This window comes from Centrocercus urophasianus, unplaced genomic scaffold, assembly GCF_019232065.1.
Source record: "Centrocercus urophasianus isolate 14NV4802_14NV808 unplaced genomic scaffold, USGS_Curo_1.0 seq_16, whole genome shotgun sequence".
NCBI classification, from domain to species: Eukaryota; Metazoa; Chordata; class Aves; order Galliformes; family Phasianidae; genus Centrocercus; species Centrocercus urophasianus.
The window spans coordinates 39,963,227-39,985,573 of NW_024884711.1; the positions used below are offsets into that span (position 1 = coordinate 39,963,227).

The 22,347-nt window shown below is 39.8% G+C and overlaps 1 protein-coding gene across 5 annotated transcripts in view; it reads right to left on the bottom strand.

Moving 5' to 3' along the window:
- RBM33 (RNA binding motif protein 33) overlaps positions 1-22,347 on the bottom strand; it is a 95,063-nt gene that overhangs the window by 16,241 nt on the left and 56,475 nt on the right. For 3 of the 5 annotated variants that reach the window (XM_042816462.1, XM_042816461.1, XM_042816463.1), the window contains exons 14-16: positions 21,679-21,966; positions 14,703-15,347; positions 80-286 (exon numbers count right to left, since the gene is read on the bottom strand). In XM_042816462.1, the coding sequence (XP_042672396.1) occupies positions 80-286; positions 14,703-15,347; positions 21,679-21,966 (1,140 nt within the window). Of the gene's footprint in view, positions 1-79; positions 287-8,982; positions 9,498-14,702; positions 15,348-21,678; positions 21,967-22,347 lie in introns of those variants that run through there. The other 2 variants (XM_042816465.1, XM_042816464.1) reach the window with 2 other exon arrangements.

Here is a 22,347-nt window from a genome sequence, read left to right on the forward strand (position 1 = left end):
CAAACAGAATGCTAGTTATGAGTATAGCAACACAGCTCAACAGTACAACTTCTAGCAGCAATATGCATCTAAAAATCACCTTTTTAGGTTGATGGATTCCCTGGATGTTTTTGACCCCTTGAGGAGCTGCTGAACGGATCAGTGCCTGCTGCTGTTGGTGCTGCTGCTGTTGCATTCCCTTTGTCAATGTGACCTTCCGCACTGGCTGCTGTTTCGGCTCCAGAGGTTGTTGAGGCCGCTGGGGCTGGCCCTCTGGATGAAAAAAGCCAGCGTCCTCTCCCCCCTGCTGAAATCAACAACACAACACGCGGCTCAATGTCTACGCAGTGCAAACGCTCGCCCTGAGAAACCTCCTGTGACATCAGCGCACTTAGCGCAGCGAGCTCTCATCGATTTGCCTATTAACCAGGGGCAGTTGCAGAAGGGTGTAAGGGCTCAGCCTGGAAATTATGCTTTACTTCGTTTGGACTTCATTACTGACCACTATGTTCAAACCCAGATAGGTAAGGTATTTTTCATTTCTCTTTCCAAATCATTCTTCCTCCTGGGGATACGTGTGAACTACGTTCGGGTTATTAATATTATTTTTGTTTTGTTTCTTTCACAGAGATGTACGCATTACAGGAAACCGTGAGAGCTGGAAAAGCCGCTCAAACACTCTGCTCGTCTTTACAAGTCCAACCTCTCTTTAGAAACCAGTATTATATTTATTTTGTAGTGTATGTTTACGCTGTCTGTTCCTATAACAGCAACCTCGTAAGTTATCTCTGTCCCCCAACACTGCCCGTGTTTGAAGCATTTAGAACTGCTCTTCTCCCCAGGACTTTTTTGTTTGGTTTAAAACACTCTTAGTACAAATATTTACACTCACAAGCACTAACAACGCCTCACTCCCCCTCTGATCCAGTGACCCCTAACTCTCCCCACTACACCTCTAATTGCAGTGTACATATAGCACAAATAAAAGGTGAGTGCACTGGAAGATAAGTGATTTGCTTGCACTGCCTCTGCCTGAGCAGTTCAGCTTTCTCTACAAACAGAAGGGCAATCTGTAGAATCATGGACTATCCTTACTTGGAAGGGACCCACAAGGATCACTGAGCTTTGCTCCACACAGCACCACCCAAAATCAGACCATATGTCTGAGAGTATTGTCCAGAAATTGTTGAGCTTGTGTCAAGCCAGCAAATCAGGGCAGACACTGAAAAACATCCCATGGAACAACAGACAGCAGAAGCAATACCTTGTTTGAGCCTGACAACAGATAAGGTACTTCTGCTTCTGTAAAGTCCTTTGAATTACTGCATGCTTTCTGCATGGCTTCAACAGCAGAACTTATATTTAAGCTGGACTCCACTTCAGAACTCCAATCTGCTAGTATTAGCAAACCCTGTATTTATTTCTTTTTAAAGCAGCTCACTGCATTGTAAGATTTAACTGGGAGCACACTCGCCATTGATCCAAGCTGCTATAACAGCTGGAAGGCCCACAGCACTTACAGCCCTGGGATGCACCCGAGCCACCAAGGGAGCCAGGCAATGGAAATTCATTAACCCACAATCACACACCACTGTAACACCAAGAGTCAAGCCAAATAAGCACGGCCTATACCTAAGCCCATGAAAAACCCCAGGTTAACCTTCAAAAGCTCTCTAATGGAAGGCATGTCTGAAGAATAAAAAACAATTATTGAAGCATCTTTGTTTACATAATTTCTTTCCCTTCCCTTAAATACTGATGAGTCGAAAGTCTTTCTGCATCTGTACTCTGTGTCGCTAACCAGAGGGCGTCAAACGATCCGACACCGTTTTCTGCAGATAAGGAGACAAAATACAAGGCTGCAGAGGGAGCACGTTTATGGTCCATGTGGAAATATAAATCTTATCTTGAGTGGAAATATAAATCACAACACCTCTACCAGCATTACACCACAGGAACGCCTACTGAGGGCTGCTTGTTACTACATCTCCCCACAGCCACTGAAGAGAAGTAGCCCAGTAAGGTGTTATCTGGGATATCCTCACGTTCTCAAGTTCACTGGCATGCAACTCAAATCCCTAAACCACATACATACTCTGTATCATCAGGCATATGCAGGCAACAACTTCTCAAGAACTTAAATCCCACACAAGTCAAACCCCCACCAAATTGGTTTCATCACTGCCTCATACCATCTACACTTCAAAAACACCATCTGGCACAGGGAGTCCTGAAGCTCTTCCTACTTAAGGGCTTTCTTCCACAGTATCCACAGTGAGAAAACAATAGAAAGTGGCATCTTTTCTCTACTTCTCATCACATTCACTTTCCCTCTGCTGAAATGAATGGCTCCACGTTAAACGTGGCTTCACATAAAATTCTGTACATAAACCTTTGAGATCAGTCACTAGAAGGAAATAATAAAGCTTTTCCTTCAAAGTCTGTCTTTGACTACAGCTCAAAAAAGAAACAAAAACAAGCAACAGCCCTTCTCCTCTCCTGAAAACATAAGCACACAAACAAAAACCTGTACAAGAAACCAGTATTGAAATAACACTGAAATGAAGAGGATTTAAATAGCAGCATAAGCCTTATGCTCTGGTCAGATAATTTCCTTTATCCAACCTTACAGCAGCTGGAAGATTACAAAACTAAAAAGAACCAAAAATTCTAGCAGGAATTTAATCCTAAGAATTGGAAGTTCAAAGCTAATCTATGCTAAATGCCTGCTGTGCAAAACAACCATAAATACTTGCAACTGTGTCTCTCCAAACCCAAAAACGATTCCTGCACATATGAACAGCGTACAAGTGAAGCCCTCAGGTACAAAACACATCATACATGCTCATTATGGAGACTTCAAAAGCAAGCAATCATTTCCCATAAAGGCTAGGACGGCCAACAACCATCCAATATTTAACTGGAAAGCTCAATTATCACCAAATAAAACTGTTCAAAATACAGCAGGAAACACACAATCACACAAAACAAACACATAAACACACAATATGGGTTCGTATTCATGAGGAATATGGTGGGACATGCTTCCTGCTGGGGTTTCTCATAGGTCAGGACCCAACCCTGGGCTGAAACCCAGTCTGTGGGTTTCAAGTGTTAACACAACGCGCCTGCAAAATTCTCTCAGATGCCAATCTGGAAGGTGGAAGCATCTCTGGACTTTTCGTAAGTTAATACATCTCAGAAGCATGAAAACCTGTAAAAAACAATAAAGGAAATCCACAGGGTAAGAAATGGGGAAGGAGCAAAGCCTACTGGCTCCTGCAAACAAGAAAGGAAAAAATGGACAGCTGAATCAAAACCTGGCTTTATAACCTTGCTCTAAAAACACTGCTCCTTGAGCTGGCTTGAGCTCCCTGACAGCAATACGCTGTTTCATGCACAGCTCTCCTGGCTGTAACTGAAGACAAAATTTGGCGTCTGTCTTAAATTAAAAACAAAACAAGGCAAACAAAAACCAAAAACATGGCTCCTAGGTCAGTGTGTGTTCAACAAGTGAAACAACAAAGTCTCAGGTAACAAATCTTAACCAGCTAAAAAAAGAACTGCTGCTAAAGATGTCACGCAGTGTCAAAACCAAAATGAGTAAAATCTACACAGTATTAAATTAAAAGATGGCACTTTTAATTTGCCACCATTCTAATTGCCACCATTATCATCCTTTAAACTTATAAGGGAGATAACTGCTGGCTTCTTCGGGAATGCAAATGAAGAAGTAAGTCTTAAGCAAAGCACCCATAAAGAGCTTTATCACCTGGTCTTAAAGCCACAAATCCTCTGAACATTACTTAGAGCCACACGTTCGTATGAGAATATTAACACTGGTAGATTGGCATAACTGCAAACAGGACTGCTCCTGTGCTGGCTCCAGACTTTCACTAGGGAGGCAGAAATAAGCAGATAAAACATACAGTAAAGCTACAGGTAAGTGAAGCAAGATGGTACTGCAGAAGCTACCCAAAATGACATCGGAATCATAGAAGCCGAATTGCTAACATCTCTGCATAAAATATCTCAGTTCCAACACATCTGAAATCAACTTTTTCTTCAGGACTTAATTTCTTAATGCTATTTTTTCATTAGCTTACATCACCTTTCCCCCCACATTTAAACATGTAGGAATAGAATGAGATGCTTTAGGTCTCGTCGAAGTACATTTTTATCTTTTTTTTTTCCCCCCCAAGAGCTTTTTTGGGATACACTGGACAACTCTAGATCTTTCAGAGATGCATCTAGCCATCATCATAGCCTGCCTCCTACAACTTGAAAGTGCTGAAGCCAGGTAGAACACTTCCCAGTTCACCCCAGTCCTATGGTAGGACCTGAGACTGATGACTATCTTCAATTTTATAACGCAAACTTCCTCTTAAGTCCTCTACAGATAAGTGAATTTCATTTTCTGTCTGCAAGCCGATGAAGGAAAAATGTTTTTCTTATTCCCTACTGTGTATAATTAAGCAAAACTCAAAAGATCAAGACAAAAAAATCTGATCTACATAATAAGTATTTTTCAAACTTGACTGTGAAGGAATCTGCACCTCCTTAATCTGGAACTGGAGACTAACAAAAAAGAGAAATGATGTGACTACTAAGGCCATGAGTTTTAGAAGCCATGCCCTGATACTAATCAAGGCTGTTTGCCAATATTGACATCCTCTCGCTTGTCAGCGTTGTGCATTCAGAAACATAAAGAGCTTTCTGTCAAAAATGAGATCACAAATTCTAAGACCAGAATTGTATGATACTGCCTGAATTTAGTGAGCTGAAGCTTTGCACTCTATCATAATCACGATGACGATAGTTTTGTTATGAAGTTTATTTGCCACCAACATTAGCAGGACAAATTTATTTATAACAAATGCTTTAAAATGTACTGATAAAAATGCCTATTGATACTGTCAGAGCTTCCTGCGATTTGACAGATCAAATCTTATTTTCATTCTTAAACCCCATGAAGGAATGGTATCACCAACCCGCATTCTGTAGTGCGCAAATTGATTAATCCCCCTCTATAGAAATCTCAACTCTTGATTACACCTATCAGACGTTAAGCAGCATTATTCTAGAGTGACAACACTTGACAAATTCCCAAACCATTTTTCTCTGCCTTTGTGGCCCTGCTAGCTTGTATTAACCCTGATGAAAAATTAATTTTCCTTATCTTGTGCTAAACCCCAAAATCCAAATCCGCCAAACTGGCAACTCTTTCTGTAAAGGTATTATGAAAACCTCTAAAAGATTAATTGCATGTCTTCAGGTGACATTAAATTAATTTCTGTACTCGTGACAGACATTTGATACTCCGTACTGAGAGGACAGATAACATTGTCAGGATACACAGAAGGATAGTGGTGCAGTGTCCCAGGGCAGCCTCTTATGAATTCTCCTTTCGATAAGGCCATACTTCACTGTCACTGGCACTGTTAGAGATCTTGCAGCTCACAGACCTCACTGCACAGGTTTCTATTAACGACAACAATGCTGTGTCTATCCATGTAATCTTTATAAAGCTAATTCAAAATCACCCAATAGTAAAGGGATGTGCATGCTGGATAAAGCACTTAGAGGAAATAAACTGCTGATTTGTGTAAAAATAACCAGAGAACCAAATTTTTTTCTTATGTTTACAATACATCAAACTCTCTCCAACATGATGAAGGCTTGAATCTTGCAGGAAAAACTCAATCCAAAAAACATCTTGCAATTGATTTCCTTTAAGAAAGGAGAAACTCCTCATCTCCTACCAGTTTGAGTCAATATTTCCAGAAATGAGTACTTCTGCAGTATCACAGAAAAGAGGAAAAAATATCTACCATGTTACTGAACTCATCTTCACTCCAAGGACAGCAGCAATTTACTTTCTTTCACCAGCTGTACACATTTTCCTTTCGTTTGTAAACTTCTTTTTCTCTGATACCACAATTGGATAGTCAGACATCACAGCTGTGATCCTCACATAAAACAGTAAAGCTAAATTATGTATATAGCAAGGAAGACAGTCTTCCAATATACGTGAATATCTTTTCATCGCAGTAATCAGAAACATAAGTTGAAGGTAAAACCCTAATAATTATCTGCTTTTCCACTGGAGCTCCAAGCAGGTATGAAACAGGCAGGAACCAGGGAATAGGAAGCCCAATCACTTGCCAAACATCCCACAAACCAGTGACACGAACAAGTGCTGTTTCCAAACAGCTGAAGATTTGTTTTCAATCTGTCAAACACCAATGAGAAACATCTGGTGACCTTCTTTTTAAAGGCTTTCCAAGACCTTCTTTTTTTTTTTTTTTTTTTTTTTTTTTAATTAAAAAATAAAGCACTTTAAAAAAAAAAAAAAAAAGATGAAAAAAGCAAACAGAAAAGCTCCTGCTCTCTGGTCAGGCTGCAATACACTACTCAACTAATGCTTAGTCTAAGATACACTAAAGGTCTGGGTTTGACTTGGGAGTGCAGGAAGAAATCAGCCATATCACACCTCAGACCTGGTAGAGCTTACCAACACATGGCAGAAATATGACACCTGTGGTGCTTACCAGAAATGTACTTATTTTTCCCAGCCAAAAACTTTGGCATGGAGCAAACTTACTTCAAACCAAAGAACTCAGATTAAGTAATAAACAAATAAAAACCAGAAGTGATTCCCTTCCTATGATACAAAATAAAAAGGCAGTTGAGCTGCTTCAATGAACTGTGATTTGATGACAACCTTCCAAGCCTAATGGTGTATGGATAAGTCAGAACAGCAGAAGAAAACGCTTCAAGAAAAAGCAGCCAATTCCACTTAATCCCATGTACTAGCAGGCTTCTTACCTTTAAGAATCACATCACGCACTGAGAGAAGTAAGGCATGGAGAACTGCTCAAAAGGCATGAGAGAACCCCAGCTGTGCTACACTGGTTTCACCAGCACCTAAACATAGCTGATCAGGTGCTCCATCATGACTACACGTCCTTCTAGCACAACGACCCACCAGTTTGTTATGAGAAATGTGTGTCGAAACCACAGCAAAATCCAGGTTGTGGAGTAGGAAATTGTTTAAGCATCACCTTCATCTTTATGTTTCTGACCACGAATACAGCACTATAATGTAGATAACAAAACCCAAAATTTCACATCTCCCAATTCAGCTGATGGTACCACATCCAGGATACTTGATAGGAATGCTGGACACGCAGAGACATCACCAACAGAAAACACTCCTGTTTTAAAATCTCAATGACCCAAAAGCCACCCAGGGCTCCTGAAAGAGCCCTTCCCAGCTGGACACGAGGTGTCACACTGCAATGGGAGCTTCCCTCATTTTTAGTTGCTCCAGCTTGCGTTCCTTAAAGCTTAAAACTAAAGACAACTTGAATCCTTCCCACACACTGCCCTATGCTTCTTGCACAGTCTCGGTAGGGACAAACTGCATTATCTCCATCTCCAGCCACTACTGGGATTCTCCCACCTCACAGAACCACAGAATTGCAGGGGCTAGAAGGGACCACTAGAGATCATCTAGTCCAACCCCCTTGCCAAAGCAGGCTTCCTAGACCAGATTACACAAAGAAAAAATGTGTTGATGTCAAAAAAGAGCAACTAATCAAGACAAGGACGACAAATCCACAGATTTATTTATTTATTTATTTCCCTGTAAAGCAGATTCCCTCCTCCAACCCACTAGCAATATTACTGGAACAGGCTGCCCAAGGAGGTTGTGGATGCCCCATCCCCGGAGTCATTTAAGGCCAGGCTGGATGTGGCTCTGAGCAGCCTGGTCTGGTAGTTGGTGACCGGCACAATGCAGGGGGTTAAAACTAGATGATCATTGTGGTCCTTTTCAACCCAGACCATTCTATCAGTCTACGACTTTAATCCAAAAAACAGCCTGCTCTCTTTATTATGCAGTTCAACAGTGTTAGCTGCTTTTAGTCCTTTCCCATCAGGTAGCTTGGGAAACTAGATTCTCCATAACACCAACATCATACCAATACAAACTCCACATTGTATCACTTACAAAGGCAGAAAAGCTCTCCTTTGAGACTTAAAAAAAAAAAAAGTGACAAGCAATATCAAATGCCTTGCTTCCAGGGTGTTCAGGAGGCTGCGCCTCTTCTTCAACATACAATTTGAAAGTCTCCTGAGGAAAAGGAGAAACTTGTTCTCCAGTTTACAGTAGGAAATATTTTATTGCATCTTGGTCCCAAGTTATCCACAGCAATACTAAATTCAGCGTAGTTAGAATTATCTTCTCCCTTTCAAGGATTTTATTAAAAACCTATAAAAAGTACTGCCTGCACCTAGCCTAACCCTAAGATTGCTAAGGGTGTCCACAAATACCCTCGTTTCCCCTGCACCTCATCCTCAACAACACAGGACAGCCCACCTCAGTTCTATAAAGAACTACTCTGAAGTTATGATGTATTCTACCGGGACAATCCTCACTGGATACCTGGGAGGACAGTTGATTGCTGAGAAATATTTCACAAAAATACTGTCTTTTTCATAACTGAAATACCATGGGGCTCCCTGATTTACTTTTGTTTGTTTGTTTTCCCTTGATACTTGGAGGTGGAAATAAGAAATCCACATCCGTTTGTGAAATATTTCTAGAGTGCTATCTTGTAGCTTGTGGCTGGCAGAGTCCTTTTTCAGCAGGATTTAAATTAGCAGTGCTTCAGTGGTCGTAACCATTCTGACATACTCTGAACAAACATAGTAGCTGAATGTTAAGCTATCACAGCTTCTGCAGCTTCTCCAGTCTGCTTGTACTACGGGCATTATCCAGACCTCCTTCAAATGACGGGATGTGAACAAACCACCACGTCATTCTGCAGCTTATGAAATTAACGCTGCTGTGTGTGGGGCCAGTTCCTGTGTGCTTTTTCTCTGAGCTGGCAGCACTGCAGAGCTGGGCAGAGATACCTCAAGAACTTGTCATATAAGCATTAAGAAATCCTGATGTTTGTCAGTCCTAACAAATTTAGATGCAAGGCGCTATAGAGATTTCAAGTCAAAATGTTTTTAATTGAACTCGAACATACACATGCAAGCAAAAACAAATACAAACATTCAAGCGAAGTTGATTGATACGGTTACATTATCAAACAAGAATCATTTAAATCAGTGTCTCTTTCCATATTTAGAACTCCACATTCATCGCTTTCCCTTCTCAGTTACTTCACGTAAGAATGAAGTTTATCTTCCATTCTGATTTTCTTTTTTCTTTTTACAATCCAAGGTTAATTTTGTGACAGACTTCTCACAGAAATCTTGCCAATACTTTCTTCAAGCTTTCCAGATGAAGAATCTCAGGTTTTCAGAAATTAAGATCACTAATAAGATATTGCATTTAATCCAATGGGGAACACTGAGATTTTTACGTAGCTTACATATATAAAAAGCTCATTGTGCAGTTTTCCACAAAGATTGGCGCATTCTTGGTGCAGCGTAAGAAATCAGCATTTTCAGGCCTTTGGTACAGACATTTATCACTTTGTGCATGGCAGATCATTTTCTGGCTAGAGAAAATACACCCAACAACAATATAAGATGAATGAAAGATACAGACATTTTAAGATTTTATTATGATTTCCCACAGAACCTCCAACTAAATGAAAAATACGTTCAGCACTCAACTTATAAAATCAAGGTACAAACCTGTTCTTTCCAGGAATAAAGGCATTTACAGTATACTGACTTAAAGAATGCAGTTCTACTACGTACTAGAACTATGTACTGACAAACTGTTTGCAGAGCCCAAAGGAAATCACTATAGAAAGCATAAGGGTTAGAAAAATGTGACCTATCCAAAGGACATGACTGCTCAAAAACATTTCAAAAAGATCTTCAAAAAGAACTGGTCACAAAAAAAGGAAATAATTTTTCTGCTTCTTGACAGAAACATCTATAACAAAACCGTAGCAAAAAAAAAAAATCTGGCTTGATCTACAATAATCTAAAAGTACACATTAAACACTGAAGTAGATGGCAAAAGAAATCTTTGTAACTGAGATCTCAGAATAAAGGCTGGACAAATCTGTCAGGAACGCTCTACAGCTCATCCCCCCTCAAAGCAGAACAAACTATTTATCTGGTCCTTTCGCTGCTGTTTTTCTGTAACTGGTTTATTTGGGCATCGCTTCCCGATAAACAACAGCCTACAAACTCACTGTTTATTCTAAAGCTGATCTTTAGGACTGAATTCAGGCCCCTTTCCAAGCCAAGCAAATCTCAGACTTTTTGTAAGTAAAATATGCCAATACAAATAATTCTTAGTAAAATATCCTAGTATGAATCACAGAATGACTTGAGTTGGAAGGAATCTCAAAAATAATCTAGCCCCAAGCCCCCTACCACGGGCAGGGTTACCAACCACTAAATCAGACACCAGCTTGGGCTGCCCAGGGCCCCATCCAACCTGGCCTTGAGCACCTCCAGAGATGGGGCATCCTCAGCCTCTGTGGGCAGCCTGTACCAGTGCCTCAACCAGTTCCTCAAGTAAAGAAGTTCCCCAAGCTCTAAATTTCCCCTCTTCCAGTTAAAAAAAAAAAAGTTCTCCTTTGTCCTATCTCTACCATGTAAAAAGTTGATTTCCCTCCTGTGTATAAGCTCCCTGTAAGCACTGGAAAGCTGCAATGAGGTCTTCCCAGAACCTTCTCTCCTCCAGTTAAACAAGCCTAACTCTCTCAACCTGTCTTTCATAGAATCATAGAATCACAAGGTTTGAAATGGCCTACAAGATCATCCAGTCCAACCGTCTCCTCATCACCACTGCCACCACTAGCACTAAACCACATCACGCAGCACGTCGTCCAGATGCCTCTTGAACACTGCCAGGGACGGCGACTCCACCACCTCCCTGGGCAGCCATTCCAGTGCCTGACCACTCTCTGAGAGACAAAGTTCTTCCTTATGTCCAACCTAAACCAACTTGCGGCCGTTTCCCCGCGTCCTGCTCGTTGCCTGGGAGAAGAGGCCAAATCCCTCTTCACCACAACCTCCCCTCAGGAAGTTGCAGAGTGCAGTGGGTCTTTGGAGGAGATTATATTCATGGCCCTCCTCTAGCCCCACTCCACACCGTTCTGGCAGGAAAGCAGGACGCAGTACTCCAGCAGGACGCAATACTCCAGAGGGGGCCTCAGGAGGGCGCAGTAGAGAGGGACAATCCCCTCCCTCTCCCCGTTGCCACCCTCTTGCTGATGCAGCCCTGGATACAGTTGGCATTCCAGGCTGCAAGCGCACACTGCTGGCTCACGTCCAACTCCTCACCCACCAGAAGGTCCTACGACCTTCTCCATAGGGCTGCCCTCAATGACTTCCTCTCCCGGTCCGTATACATACCTCAGACTGTCCCAAGTGCAACACCTTGCACTTGGCCTTCTCAAACCTCACGCAATCCATTAGGTTCATAGAGGATCACAAATATTCAGCAAATATGCTGAACTCCTATTTCAAGAAAGGAAGACTCTGAAGACTCTGAAAAGTCTTCTTGGGCCTCAAATAAATTAAAAAAAAAATAAAAAAAATACCCAACCCAAAGTATTAATCTTCTAAAGATCTGCCACTGCTTCATTTTTCCAAGTGCATAACATCTAAATGGAAAACTATTCATTGTACTGCATAAATTCCTGCATAACTTAGGGGTGTACTGGAAAGAGACGGACATACCAGTATTTTTTTCTGGGGGAAAGGACAATTTGTTAATAAAAAAAAAAAAGCACAACATCTAACATGAGTCATCTTGATATGCAAACGTGCTCTGGCATACAGAAAATACTGAATATTTTCTACTTCTCTTTTCTCTAGTATAGTAAGACATAAATGAAGGCTGCTTCTACATCAGATAAGCTGAACAAATTATTTCTTGGAATTTAATTAGTAATTCTTACCATTCTGTTAAAATACTTAAGAAGTAATATCCTCTCAAGAGAGAACATTGTAGAAACAGATGAAAGGCTATTTTACCTTCTTAAATAACAAGGATTACCTTTATCTGAAAGGTCAGAGATGCTCAATAGTACTGCAATGCCCAGCAATACAGATAAATACAGTCAGAAGCTTAGATCATGAAAGAAATGAACCTTTCTCTTCTGACGTTTGTACATCATAAATCTCACCAATACATTAAATACATCTCTTTAACTGTTAAATAAAAAAAGTCACCAGCAGCACCCAACCATTAGGCCCTGTTCTACATGTGGTCCTGCTGAATGCAGGGGAATAGCCCTCGCCACCTGCTCCTGTTCTAGGTTAATTTGGACTAGATAAGTTTGTAATAGGGCTGGCCTCAAAACAGCAAGCTCTTCAGCTGACAGCTCTACTACTATGCTGCACTACAGCTGGCAGGCAGATAGAAAAGGCACCTTCCAAGTCTTTACTGACATGAATCAAGAGCTTCAGAAAGGAACCTGCATTGTGTCTAATCACAAATATCTCACTCGTACATGGGTCTTAAAAACACCACTGCACAAAAGAGCTCTAGAAAGCAAAAGGGGTACAAGTGATTACAGTTGAGAGCAACAGCAGGGCTGCTTAATTGCAGGGTCAAGTCAATGCCTGTACATCAGAGGCACCAAACACCCCCTTGGCCAAAGGTAGGGAACCATATGAAGCACAAGAGAGATTTGGCTTCTGCTGTACATCTAGGGTTCATACAAAAGGTGTGAAAATAAATTTAAAAGGTGGCGGGTCTAAAAGGGAAACTAAATGTGATGCGATCTTTATGATACTAAGAGTCCACACAGCATTTAATTCTTTAAAATCCTGTCAAAAGAGACAAGATTGCTCCCCCACATTGCTTTTTTTTTTTTCTTTTTCCTTGTGTGGTCAAAGAAACAAAGTCATATAGATTCAGCTTGTCACTAAATGATTAAAAATTAATCAACCGTCTTGATCAACGCTAAGCAGCTAATTGCAATGCCTGCTCTCATTCTTCCACAGTGGGAAGGAAAAATGAAATTTTCTATGACTATATGAAAAAAAATAAAAACAGAGAAAGGAATACATAAAGACACTGCTTTACCTTGGAAAAACCTCAGTATCTGAAAGTTAAGGACAGAACAAATCTGCCTGAGTGTATAACGAAAGAGAAGCTACATATGAATGTAATGAAGCTAATTGCTTTTGCTTACCAAGAGATTTATATGAAACAAATCACTAAGTTTCCTAAAACAGAGCATTACGATAAAAATTATTTCATTACAAATGAAAGTTTGGGCACTGACAACCTTTTGTTATGAAGAGCTGCATGCAGTGGTGACTGGCATTGTTTTGCTCCATCACATAATAAAAGATGTTGTGCATGATTGCTTTATTCAATTATTAATGAATAACAAACCTGTCATACCTCTTGTAAACCACTGGGATTCCTGCAGACATATCTCTATATAATTATTTTTTAGCCCAATAGAAACAATTTCTTTCAACCTCTGGTACTTTCTTCTGTGTTTAAGTTACCATGTCTGAGGAATCAGACACCCTTTAAGTCAGGTTGTTGTCAGCTCTAGTTAGTCAACAACGTCCTTTGCGTTAATATTTTGAAAAAACATATTATTATGCAATGGAAAGTATTAAGCGTATTTTGACTTATGAGCTATATACAAGTAGCTAAGGTTTTAGTGTTTGATTTTCTCCATGTTACTATGCACTAAAGCCTAGCCTCCAAGGCTTCATGAAGCCCCTGTTAACACAGGACATTCACTTCATTACAGCAGTTCTGTAAGTTCCTCTAATTAACATTCTTCATAATTTAAGAAGCATTCTTCTTAATTAAAAAAAAAAAAAAAACACCATAAAAAAGAACAACACAAGAACACCCCAAAAATACAAAAAAAACTGCCCAATCTCCTCCACTGTATCACAGCATTAAAAATATCATGTCCTCCTCAACATGAAAACTAGACAGAGATTGCATACTGGCAAACATGTCCCTTCATCTCAGTTTCTTCAGAGCCCTAACAAACTCATCTCTTCATTAAGATAGAAGAAAATCTGGTCTATAAACTTTCTAACCAACCCCCAGACCTTCAGTATGCATGCTGCCTTCAAGGCTGGCGTTGAGAGTCATCCACAACACTGGTGCTCAAGGGACATTCTACAGACAACAGACCCCTCATCAAAAGATAAGGAAATCTAATTTAGATGCAGAAGTGAAACAGTAATGTTTTGAACCCAGCCTCTAGCAGGAAACATCCCCCTCCAATATATTGCTTGAATTCGCTTCACAACATGCTTCCCTAGAAAACAAAAACAATCTCCCCTTGAGTACAGAAGTCACGCTATTTCCAGTGTTTGCACCCAACTACATTATGTGGCTTCAACTAATGAATGAACAAAGCCTAGCTGTTTAACTGAACCTTACAAACAGCCATATAAGTCCTTTTCTCTGAGCCTACCAGACCTACCAACCTTAAGCTACATGAGCTAAGCTGAGGAGTCTTGCAGACTCAAGTTACAAAGAAGTTAAAAGAATGGAGTATTATTTTCAAAAAGATGGTATCAGTGATAACTGTCTGACAGTAAAGCATTATGGCAAACATACACTCCTGAGTAACTGCTAGTAACTTACAACTGTGAAAATCTAAATTATGGATTATTAAGTCTGATAAATCTGCTACTTCCCCCTTCGTCTTAGGCCTATTTTTTATTTTGAACTTACACAGAATGAAACACACAGAAACAAACCATGACAGCACACACACACAAGATGAGCCTTGGAAACTTACCCCTCCTGACAACTTAATCACCCTGACTTTGCTGCCGCCATGGGGCACATCTCCACTACCACTGTTTGTCCGCTGCATGACAGTTCTTTTCACGCCAGGTTTCATCTCCTGTGGCCTTGCTTGTACGGAAGCCACTCTAGCAGTCTGTGAGGTGGGCAGCGGTGCTGCAGCAGGTTTTGTCTGTAACACTTTCTGCGATGCCTGAGGCTGACTGGAAGATACTGTTCTGGTCTGCCTCAGCTGTTTCACTGGTTTCATCTGCTGTCCTTGATACTGCGTATTAGCCCCAACCTGCGAGTAGTCTGTGTGTTTGGGCTGAATATTGGGAACTACCATATCTTGCTTTTTAACAAGAAGTCTGTTTTTCACATTTTGCCTGGTCTGTAAGCCAGAGTGGGGTATGTAAGGATTGCCGTTGGTAGGGTACTCAGAAGAGTCATCGTCCTGTTGCATGTAGGATTGCTGCACAGAAGGTTGCTGTTGCTGCTGTTGCTGCTGTGCAAGCCTTTCTAGCAATTCTCTCTTTCTAGCACCAGCCTGCTGCTGCCGTCTCAACTCCTTTTGTTTCAGAATTTCTTCTCTTAGACGTTTCTGCTCTTCTATCTTCAAACGATACAATCTAGTCTCTTCGTCTTCATCTGGATACTACAAAGGGAAATGCAAATTAATTTAGAAAATTCTCAGCATAGGCCTTGCTTGGTCAAAATAGAATGAGAATATTGTTTTAGAAGATGTCATAATGGCCTAAGTCTCTGAAGAGCTTCTGAAACGATCCCTGACATTGAGCTAAGGCTATTAGTAGAGCATATCTGCCAGTATGGTTTATTTGTTATTCATTAGACACAAACAGCTTGAATCAGGTTTAAGACTTAGATATAATACTTCCTAGAGAGGAAAAATAAAATAAAATACATGGAGCTTATAATACCAGTTAAGAAATCTTATCAGAATAGTAAAAAATTAAGTCTTACAAATTGGAATTCATTTAGAACTTTCTAAAAGCAATTAAACTAAATTAATATAATTCAAGATATCAAAATATGTTTCAAATGGAAAGTAACAATACGAAGGCAACCCACTGTCATACAGGTTTTATCTTGCTCTTTTCTGACAAAGTAACAAAAGGTAGGGTGGTAAATGACCTGAAAGGCCCTGATTAGAACTATTGATTTTTCTCACAGAATTTTCAGCCTGATCTCAAACTCATTTGTCACACAATAATTGGTTATAATGAACAGCACAAGTCAATCTCTCTGACCTTGAACTCATGCACTCTCTTCAGAATCAAAATGTTGCCAAATGCAGTGCTGGAATATTAATGGTATTTAGAGAATGCCTTTAATATTCCACCCCTACACCCTTCTGAAAGTCTTATACGCTATCAAGTAAGCTTTCTAAAGATGCCTCAACTTTGGCAAAATGGATTCTTAAGAAATGCTGTAAGAAATGGGCAAGAGTCAAGGAAATGCAAATCCTCATCACCCTGGAAATGAAGATGCTCTTACAATACTATCACATGCTTTCTTTTACAATTAAAAAGCACGATTTTTAAACACACATTTTTTATTTTCAACAGTTTGTACTATTAGGTTAGAGACTTGTAGAGGCTGCTTATGAATGTTAATGAGCACAAAATCCTACTGGTAAATCCTACTGATACACAGGCTCTCAGGGAAACAATACTTCTCATTTCGGTAAGCTACTGCATAAACAGTATTAGAACATTTCTGAAAGGCTGAATCTGTGAAAAGTTATCCACCTTGCACTAGTGAGGGTGCAATATCATGTCAACATAAATGCTTTTTTTTTTTTTTTTTTAAAGCCCATACACAACTAAAGTGAGAAATTAGAGATTTTGTTGTTCCACGTGGCTTTTATTGTGGTACATCCCAGAATCCCCCCTCAATGTAAGGGAAAAGCAATAGAACAAATCCAACCACAATGACAGTTCACAAATACAAAAGCCGAGCAGAGTTTGTGTTCACAGAACCCAGATACACAAATCCTAAACATTTGACTCCTGCAGAAAGAACTGCTTCTTTCCTGAGCATCTACTGACATGGATTTTTCCCACAGTGACTGAGAAAGAGCAGCATGTCTCAGACCAAAAGTCTAGTCCAAACAATGGCTAAAAAAAGACTTACATAAAACTTAAACATAAAATTTTATTTTTCTTTTTAAATGGTGAGCCATAGTTCAAAGAGCAAGCCTGAAATTTTTTAGGACAACGCTTCATAGAACAAAAGGTTCTCATCTTTCTCTGTACTTTTCAGACTGTGACTCTGGTGTTGTAGTGACCCATCACTACAACAACTTTGCTGATAGATGGCAACAAATAGGAACATACTTCAAAAAACTGAAATGATCAAAAAGTCAAGAGCTGGAGATGCCAGATTGCTGTAAAAAATAAAGAACTCCTGAGAAACAATGCAAAATAAGACTCTTAAATATAGCCTTTATGGGATGAGAAAATTGAGAGAAGGATGATGTGCTATGATGCAGATGCTACAAATTAAGCTTTCAGGCAGGCTCAAGACGTTACTGAAACTGTCCACACAGAAAAACCTGTTCCACTTAATATGTTGTTACTCACTTCCTTTGCTCTAGATCAAAGTATTCTGCATTTTACCTAAATGGGTCTGATCAACCCCAGGAGCCAGTACCAAATTTACCATTGGAGGTAGCCTTGCATTTTTTTTCTTTATAGACAGGTGAAGGTGTCAGTGCTAGCAGAAGTTTGCATAAGACCAGACCCTTCTATATATAAAGGACAGCACTTATTATCAGGGAACTCTATGGCCCCATCTAAGGCCTTGGAAGATACAGATTCTGATCTGGAAAGTAAAAAACACCAAGTCAAAGACTACAAGTAAGCAGCACAGAGACGTGTACTTCATGGCACAGTTAAATAAGCCTTGCTGGCAGGCAAGGACCAAACACTCTGATCAATATGTCCACACAGAACCCCTTGGGCAGATGAACTGGGTTCAGCTACACTAACATTAAATACAGAGGACAACTGGCAAACTGTATTAGCAACACATGTTAAGTTTGATGAATGCTTCGCAAGATCTTCAGGCTACTTCATCTCAACTATAACCTGAAATTTTCCTTTCACGAACTCAACTCCTACTTATTGAATTTATAAGGATGCTATGAAGTCAACCTCTTCTTAAAGGGCAAGTTTTGAAATGAAAGGCCAAGAACTCTGAGGTTATATGACAACTGCAAGATCAGCTCATTAATAGTTATAAGTAGGCCTAAATTCTTCATCTCCGTAAGCAAGTAGCTAGAACAGTTAGGTTCTTAGTAAAATATCCTTGTAGCTAGGATAGGGAAGACCAAACAACATAAAGATACTGAGATCATTAACAAAATATTTGCCTTAGGAGTCAGGTCTAATTGCAACCAGCTCTGGAATGAACCAACAGCACAGATTCAGAAATGATAGCAAACTTCTCACCAGGATGAAAATGGAGATAGTTGAACACTCTGCACCCTCAGCTTTAATAGCATCTCTTCTCCTACATTTTAAGGAGCTTCACTAGATTGAACTAGCAAGGCAGCGCATTGGATCAAGAAGGAAATGGTTTGTCAAGGCTGCTAAAGATTTTCACCCCAGCACATTCCTCCTTAAGCAGCAGCACCGCCCAAACAAACAAACCATTCTGACAAAAGAAGTAGAAATCTTTCAAAGATGTTGTGAAGTTCACAGCTTGTGTTGCATTTGGAAGTTTGCTGCCAAGAGCAAGGTTATCTGTAGGTGAAAAAAAACTCAGAGTAGCTTTTTCCCAGATAAACTCCATAGATGCTTCACCATTTGTCTGTAGAAAACTCCACATGAAGAAGTTGTGTATTTTCTCTGGCTTCTCCTTTTATGTACAAAGTAAGAAAAGAATAGAAGAGCACAAAGTGAGAGAAACAAAGCAGTTCCTTTAGCATCCTGTTTTTGTAAAATAGAGATTGTGTTCTTGAACACAATACATTCATGGTTCGGAGGGAAGACCAAACCTTAGCTACAAGGTTCTTCTTCTGCCTTAAATGTTCAGAGGTTTTAATGGAAAGTGCCAAAAGAAAATGTTACAGGCTGCCTTTGTGAGTCTAGCTCAGCAACAGCAGTAAGAGAAGCAGCAGTCCTGAACTCTCCAGGAAGGCTCAGACTGGCACTACTGAGCAAAATACAGAAAAGACAAACTCTAAAACACGTGATTACACTCCCTACTGCAATTTAAGTCCTAATATCAGTGACTTGTTTCTCATACAGTGAATTCAAATATCCCACTTTTTTAAATTGTTTTTAAGAGGTCTGCAGGCTTTATTACTAGTAATTAGAATTAAATGCAGAGCCATAAGAGCTGAATACTGCAAGTGCCCTGGTTTGCAGTCAAAAACAAGAAATGAAACATGCTGCCAAGCTCACCTGTCTCCCTAGCAAAATAGCTACAACCAAATGGCAGGATATACACAGATCTGTGTATTCTGCAGGTTTGTTTTTTGTAGGAATTTTTTTTTCAGTTGTACCATTAGAAACATCATTTGTCCAGTAATTTACTACAAGTCTTCACAAAAGGTAAAGGCAAATCCAAATTACAGCATCTGTTGGCTGCCATTCAAAATCATAAAGTATCTTAAATAAAGGCAGCTAAATACACAACACCCATTTTACACTACTGATGACAGTAGCTCCTAAACCCTAAGAAGGTATGAGCTGCTACAAGTTAGTCTGAGTATCATACTATGATCTTCTAACTGGAAAAAGACTGATGAGAACAATCTTCAAAGAACAAGACAGAAAGCACCATTATGAAAATCTAGAAGCCAAATCTACTCAAATTAGAACAAAAGATCAAATTTATACATGTACAATTTTTCAGGAGGTTAATACAGAAAAGATAATTTAGACACATCTGCTTGATAATTCCATACAGCAACTGTTTTCCATAGTCAGAGTTTATAAAAAAACAAAACAAAAAAACAACTACCAATATAAGACCCAACAAATAAACACCCACTTCAAAGTTTGCTGTAGAATGGAAAGGCTGTCCACAGCATCTGCAATACCAGCTGTGATATCAGCACACTTCTGATTGTGCTCTACTAGTTTTTTCCTCCTGCTTTGACCTCCAATATCTAGTTTCTACTAGAAAGCTTTATGTCACCTTCCTGCGTTTTCTTTGTCCTTCTCTTCAACACAAAAGCACTTAAGTACCTTAAATCCTCTCATCCTAAACTGACCTCGGCATGAGCAGAATTAGACTCACAGCCATTATATACCTCTCAATTTCATTGTAAAAATGATTTTTCAGACTGAAGACATGCAAGTTCACATCTTGGAAAGTAACAAAGGCATTGAAGCTGGTATTTTCCAGTCGCATAGGAACAAGAACACAAGTATGCTATTCAGAAATCTAAAACAGTTTTTAGTCTTCTAGTCACTTCGGTTGCAAAACCTTTGTTTTGTAGATGAGGAAAACACTTAACACAATATTGCCATTTTTGTGCTTCCTGAATTACAGGGCATTCATAAACATGTCCACTGGCTCTTCAGGGACAGAGATGGAAAAAAAGTCTTAATTTTCCAGTTGAAGACACTTGCAAAATAACCTGCCCAATTCAGTTATGAGCAAGACAGCTAGAAGAGATGACATAACTTAACTCTCTCTCATCCCAGTGGAAAGCCAAAAACCAACAAAAAGTTAGGTAATTAGACGAAGACAAAATGCTGGAAAACACTGCAATCTGGCTAAATGAGAAATTTAATAAACTACAATGCAACAAAAAGAGACACGATTATGTGCTTGAAAATGAAAGTTACTAGTGCAGCAATCCTCAGTCTGTGAAAATGAGAATAAATGGCACCAATAAATACTACTGCAGTGGCACAGTTGAAGGACAACTGCTACTACATTGTTTGCAGCACAGGCGTTCTCTCTTGGTCCATTCTGAAAACCTCTATGCATTTTTTCAGTACTTGCTGAGTGTACCTACAGAGGCTTTACCTGTATGATTAACAGTACTAAACACTACAGGAGATGCACCCTTTTCTCAAGTGCAACACTTCTTTCCTTCTGTTTTGGAAGGGAAAGTATAACTTATACGAAACAGGTATTGCAAACTGCTTTCAAAGATAGCTTTCCAGATATTGTCAGAGATATTTCCAAACTAATGCCCAAAGTGCTCCATGACAGAAATACTAAGGGACTCTAAGATGCTTTAGATGGTGAGAATGTCCTTTGCAGAGGCCTTCAATATGCTCCTTTACTAATAGCCTGAAAGACAGAGACTTTCCTAAGAGGCAAAGCATTTTCTGTGACTTTGATTGTTCCAGGAAACTGAATTGAGGTAAAGGAAATTACTTCAGCAAATTTTTCAGGAACTATCAAAATTAAAAACTGGACAAAGGATTTTTTATTCCAGTTGAGAAGCTCCTGCATACGAGGTCAAACACTGCCAGCTATGGGTTTCTTTTGTGCCACATTTGTGAAAATTAGGAATGGTCGTAACTAATTCAAGAACAAGATGTGAAATTATCAGCAGCAGCTTAAAGGGAAGAAAGTATTATCCCAATCAAAGCTTTCAACAGTTGATGAAGTTGATGAAGGAAACTTGGTCCCCGAGACAAGTTTCATGAGCAACCGAACTAGAATGATTCACAATTTTGTCCAAAATAACCTGAAACTCAGAAATCATACAGGCTGCACGCTGTCATGTTCCTTTGGCACTTGCTGACATTCAGTATTAAGAGCACTATCAATGCAAAGCCACTCATTCTCTCACTCATGAAGAGTGCCCAGCCAACCTCTCAGATGTTTGGTTTTTTTTTGTCAACTGAAACTGTTTCTGCTATTGCATTAAAGAAAGTGCAACTCAGAAGAGAGGCCTCTAGTGGCAACAAAAAAAGGCTGGATGAGTACTACATCAGGTGTGCTTACAGCTCACAAGTCAGACTAGAGAAGTTTTAAGAGTCTTATCTTACCTCTGGTTCTGATTTTACTTCTGGTTTCACTTGGCCCACTGGTGTGACTGCCTTAGCTTTCATCTCAGGCCTTCCCTGCGAGTTTCCACCACTAGCTACAGTCTTGGAGGCAGACATCGTGCTGGTAATGGGTTTGACCTGAGCAGCTGGAGTAGAGGTTCGCCTGTTGTTGCTCACTTCCAGAGCGTGTGACGGTGCTATGGGCAGCTCCCGCAAGTTACTATTTCTTGGAGCAGTTGGCTGTAGTTGCTGATTTGGACGCTTGACAATATTTTGTGAGGGTGTGCTCTGAAAAGCAGAAAGGAAAAAAATGTGAGGTTTCTATGTAAAGTCAGACTGAAGTGTTTCCTGTTTCAGATTTTCACAACTTCGTTGTTTGTCAAAAACAAACAAAAAACTTTTCAAAATGGCACTGTGTTTTTAATGTAAGAAGAAAGTATGAAAATAAGCACGTTAACTTTTTTTTTTAATTAACAGCAACACTCAATAACTTATTTAACATCTTTCTCAGAAATCAGCTTCACTATGATTTATTTTCTTAATTAAAATCATTCTTCTCAACTACAGTCACAATAATTTGAGCGCTGCTACAGATTGCTGTGTCACCCCAACCCACCTAGCAACAGAACATGCTGCAAACTCACAGGACATTATTGGCACCATGTGAAC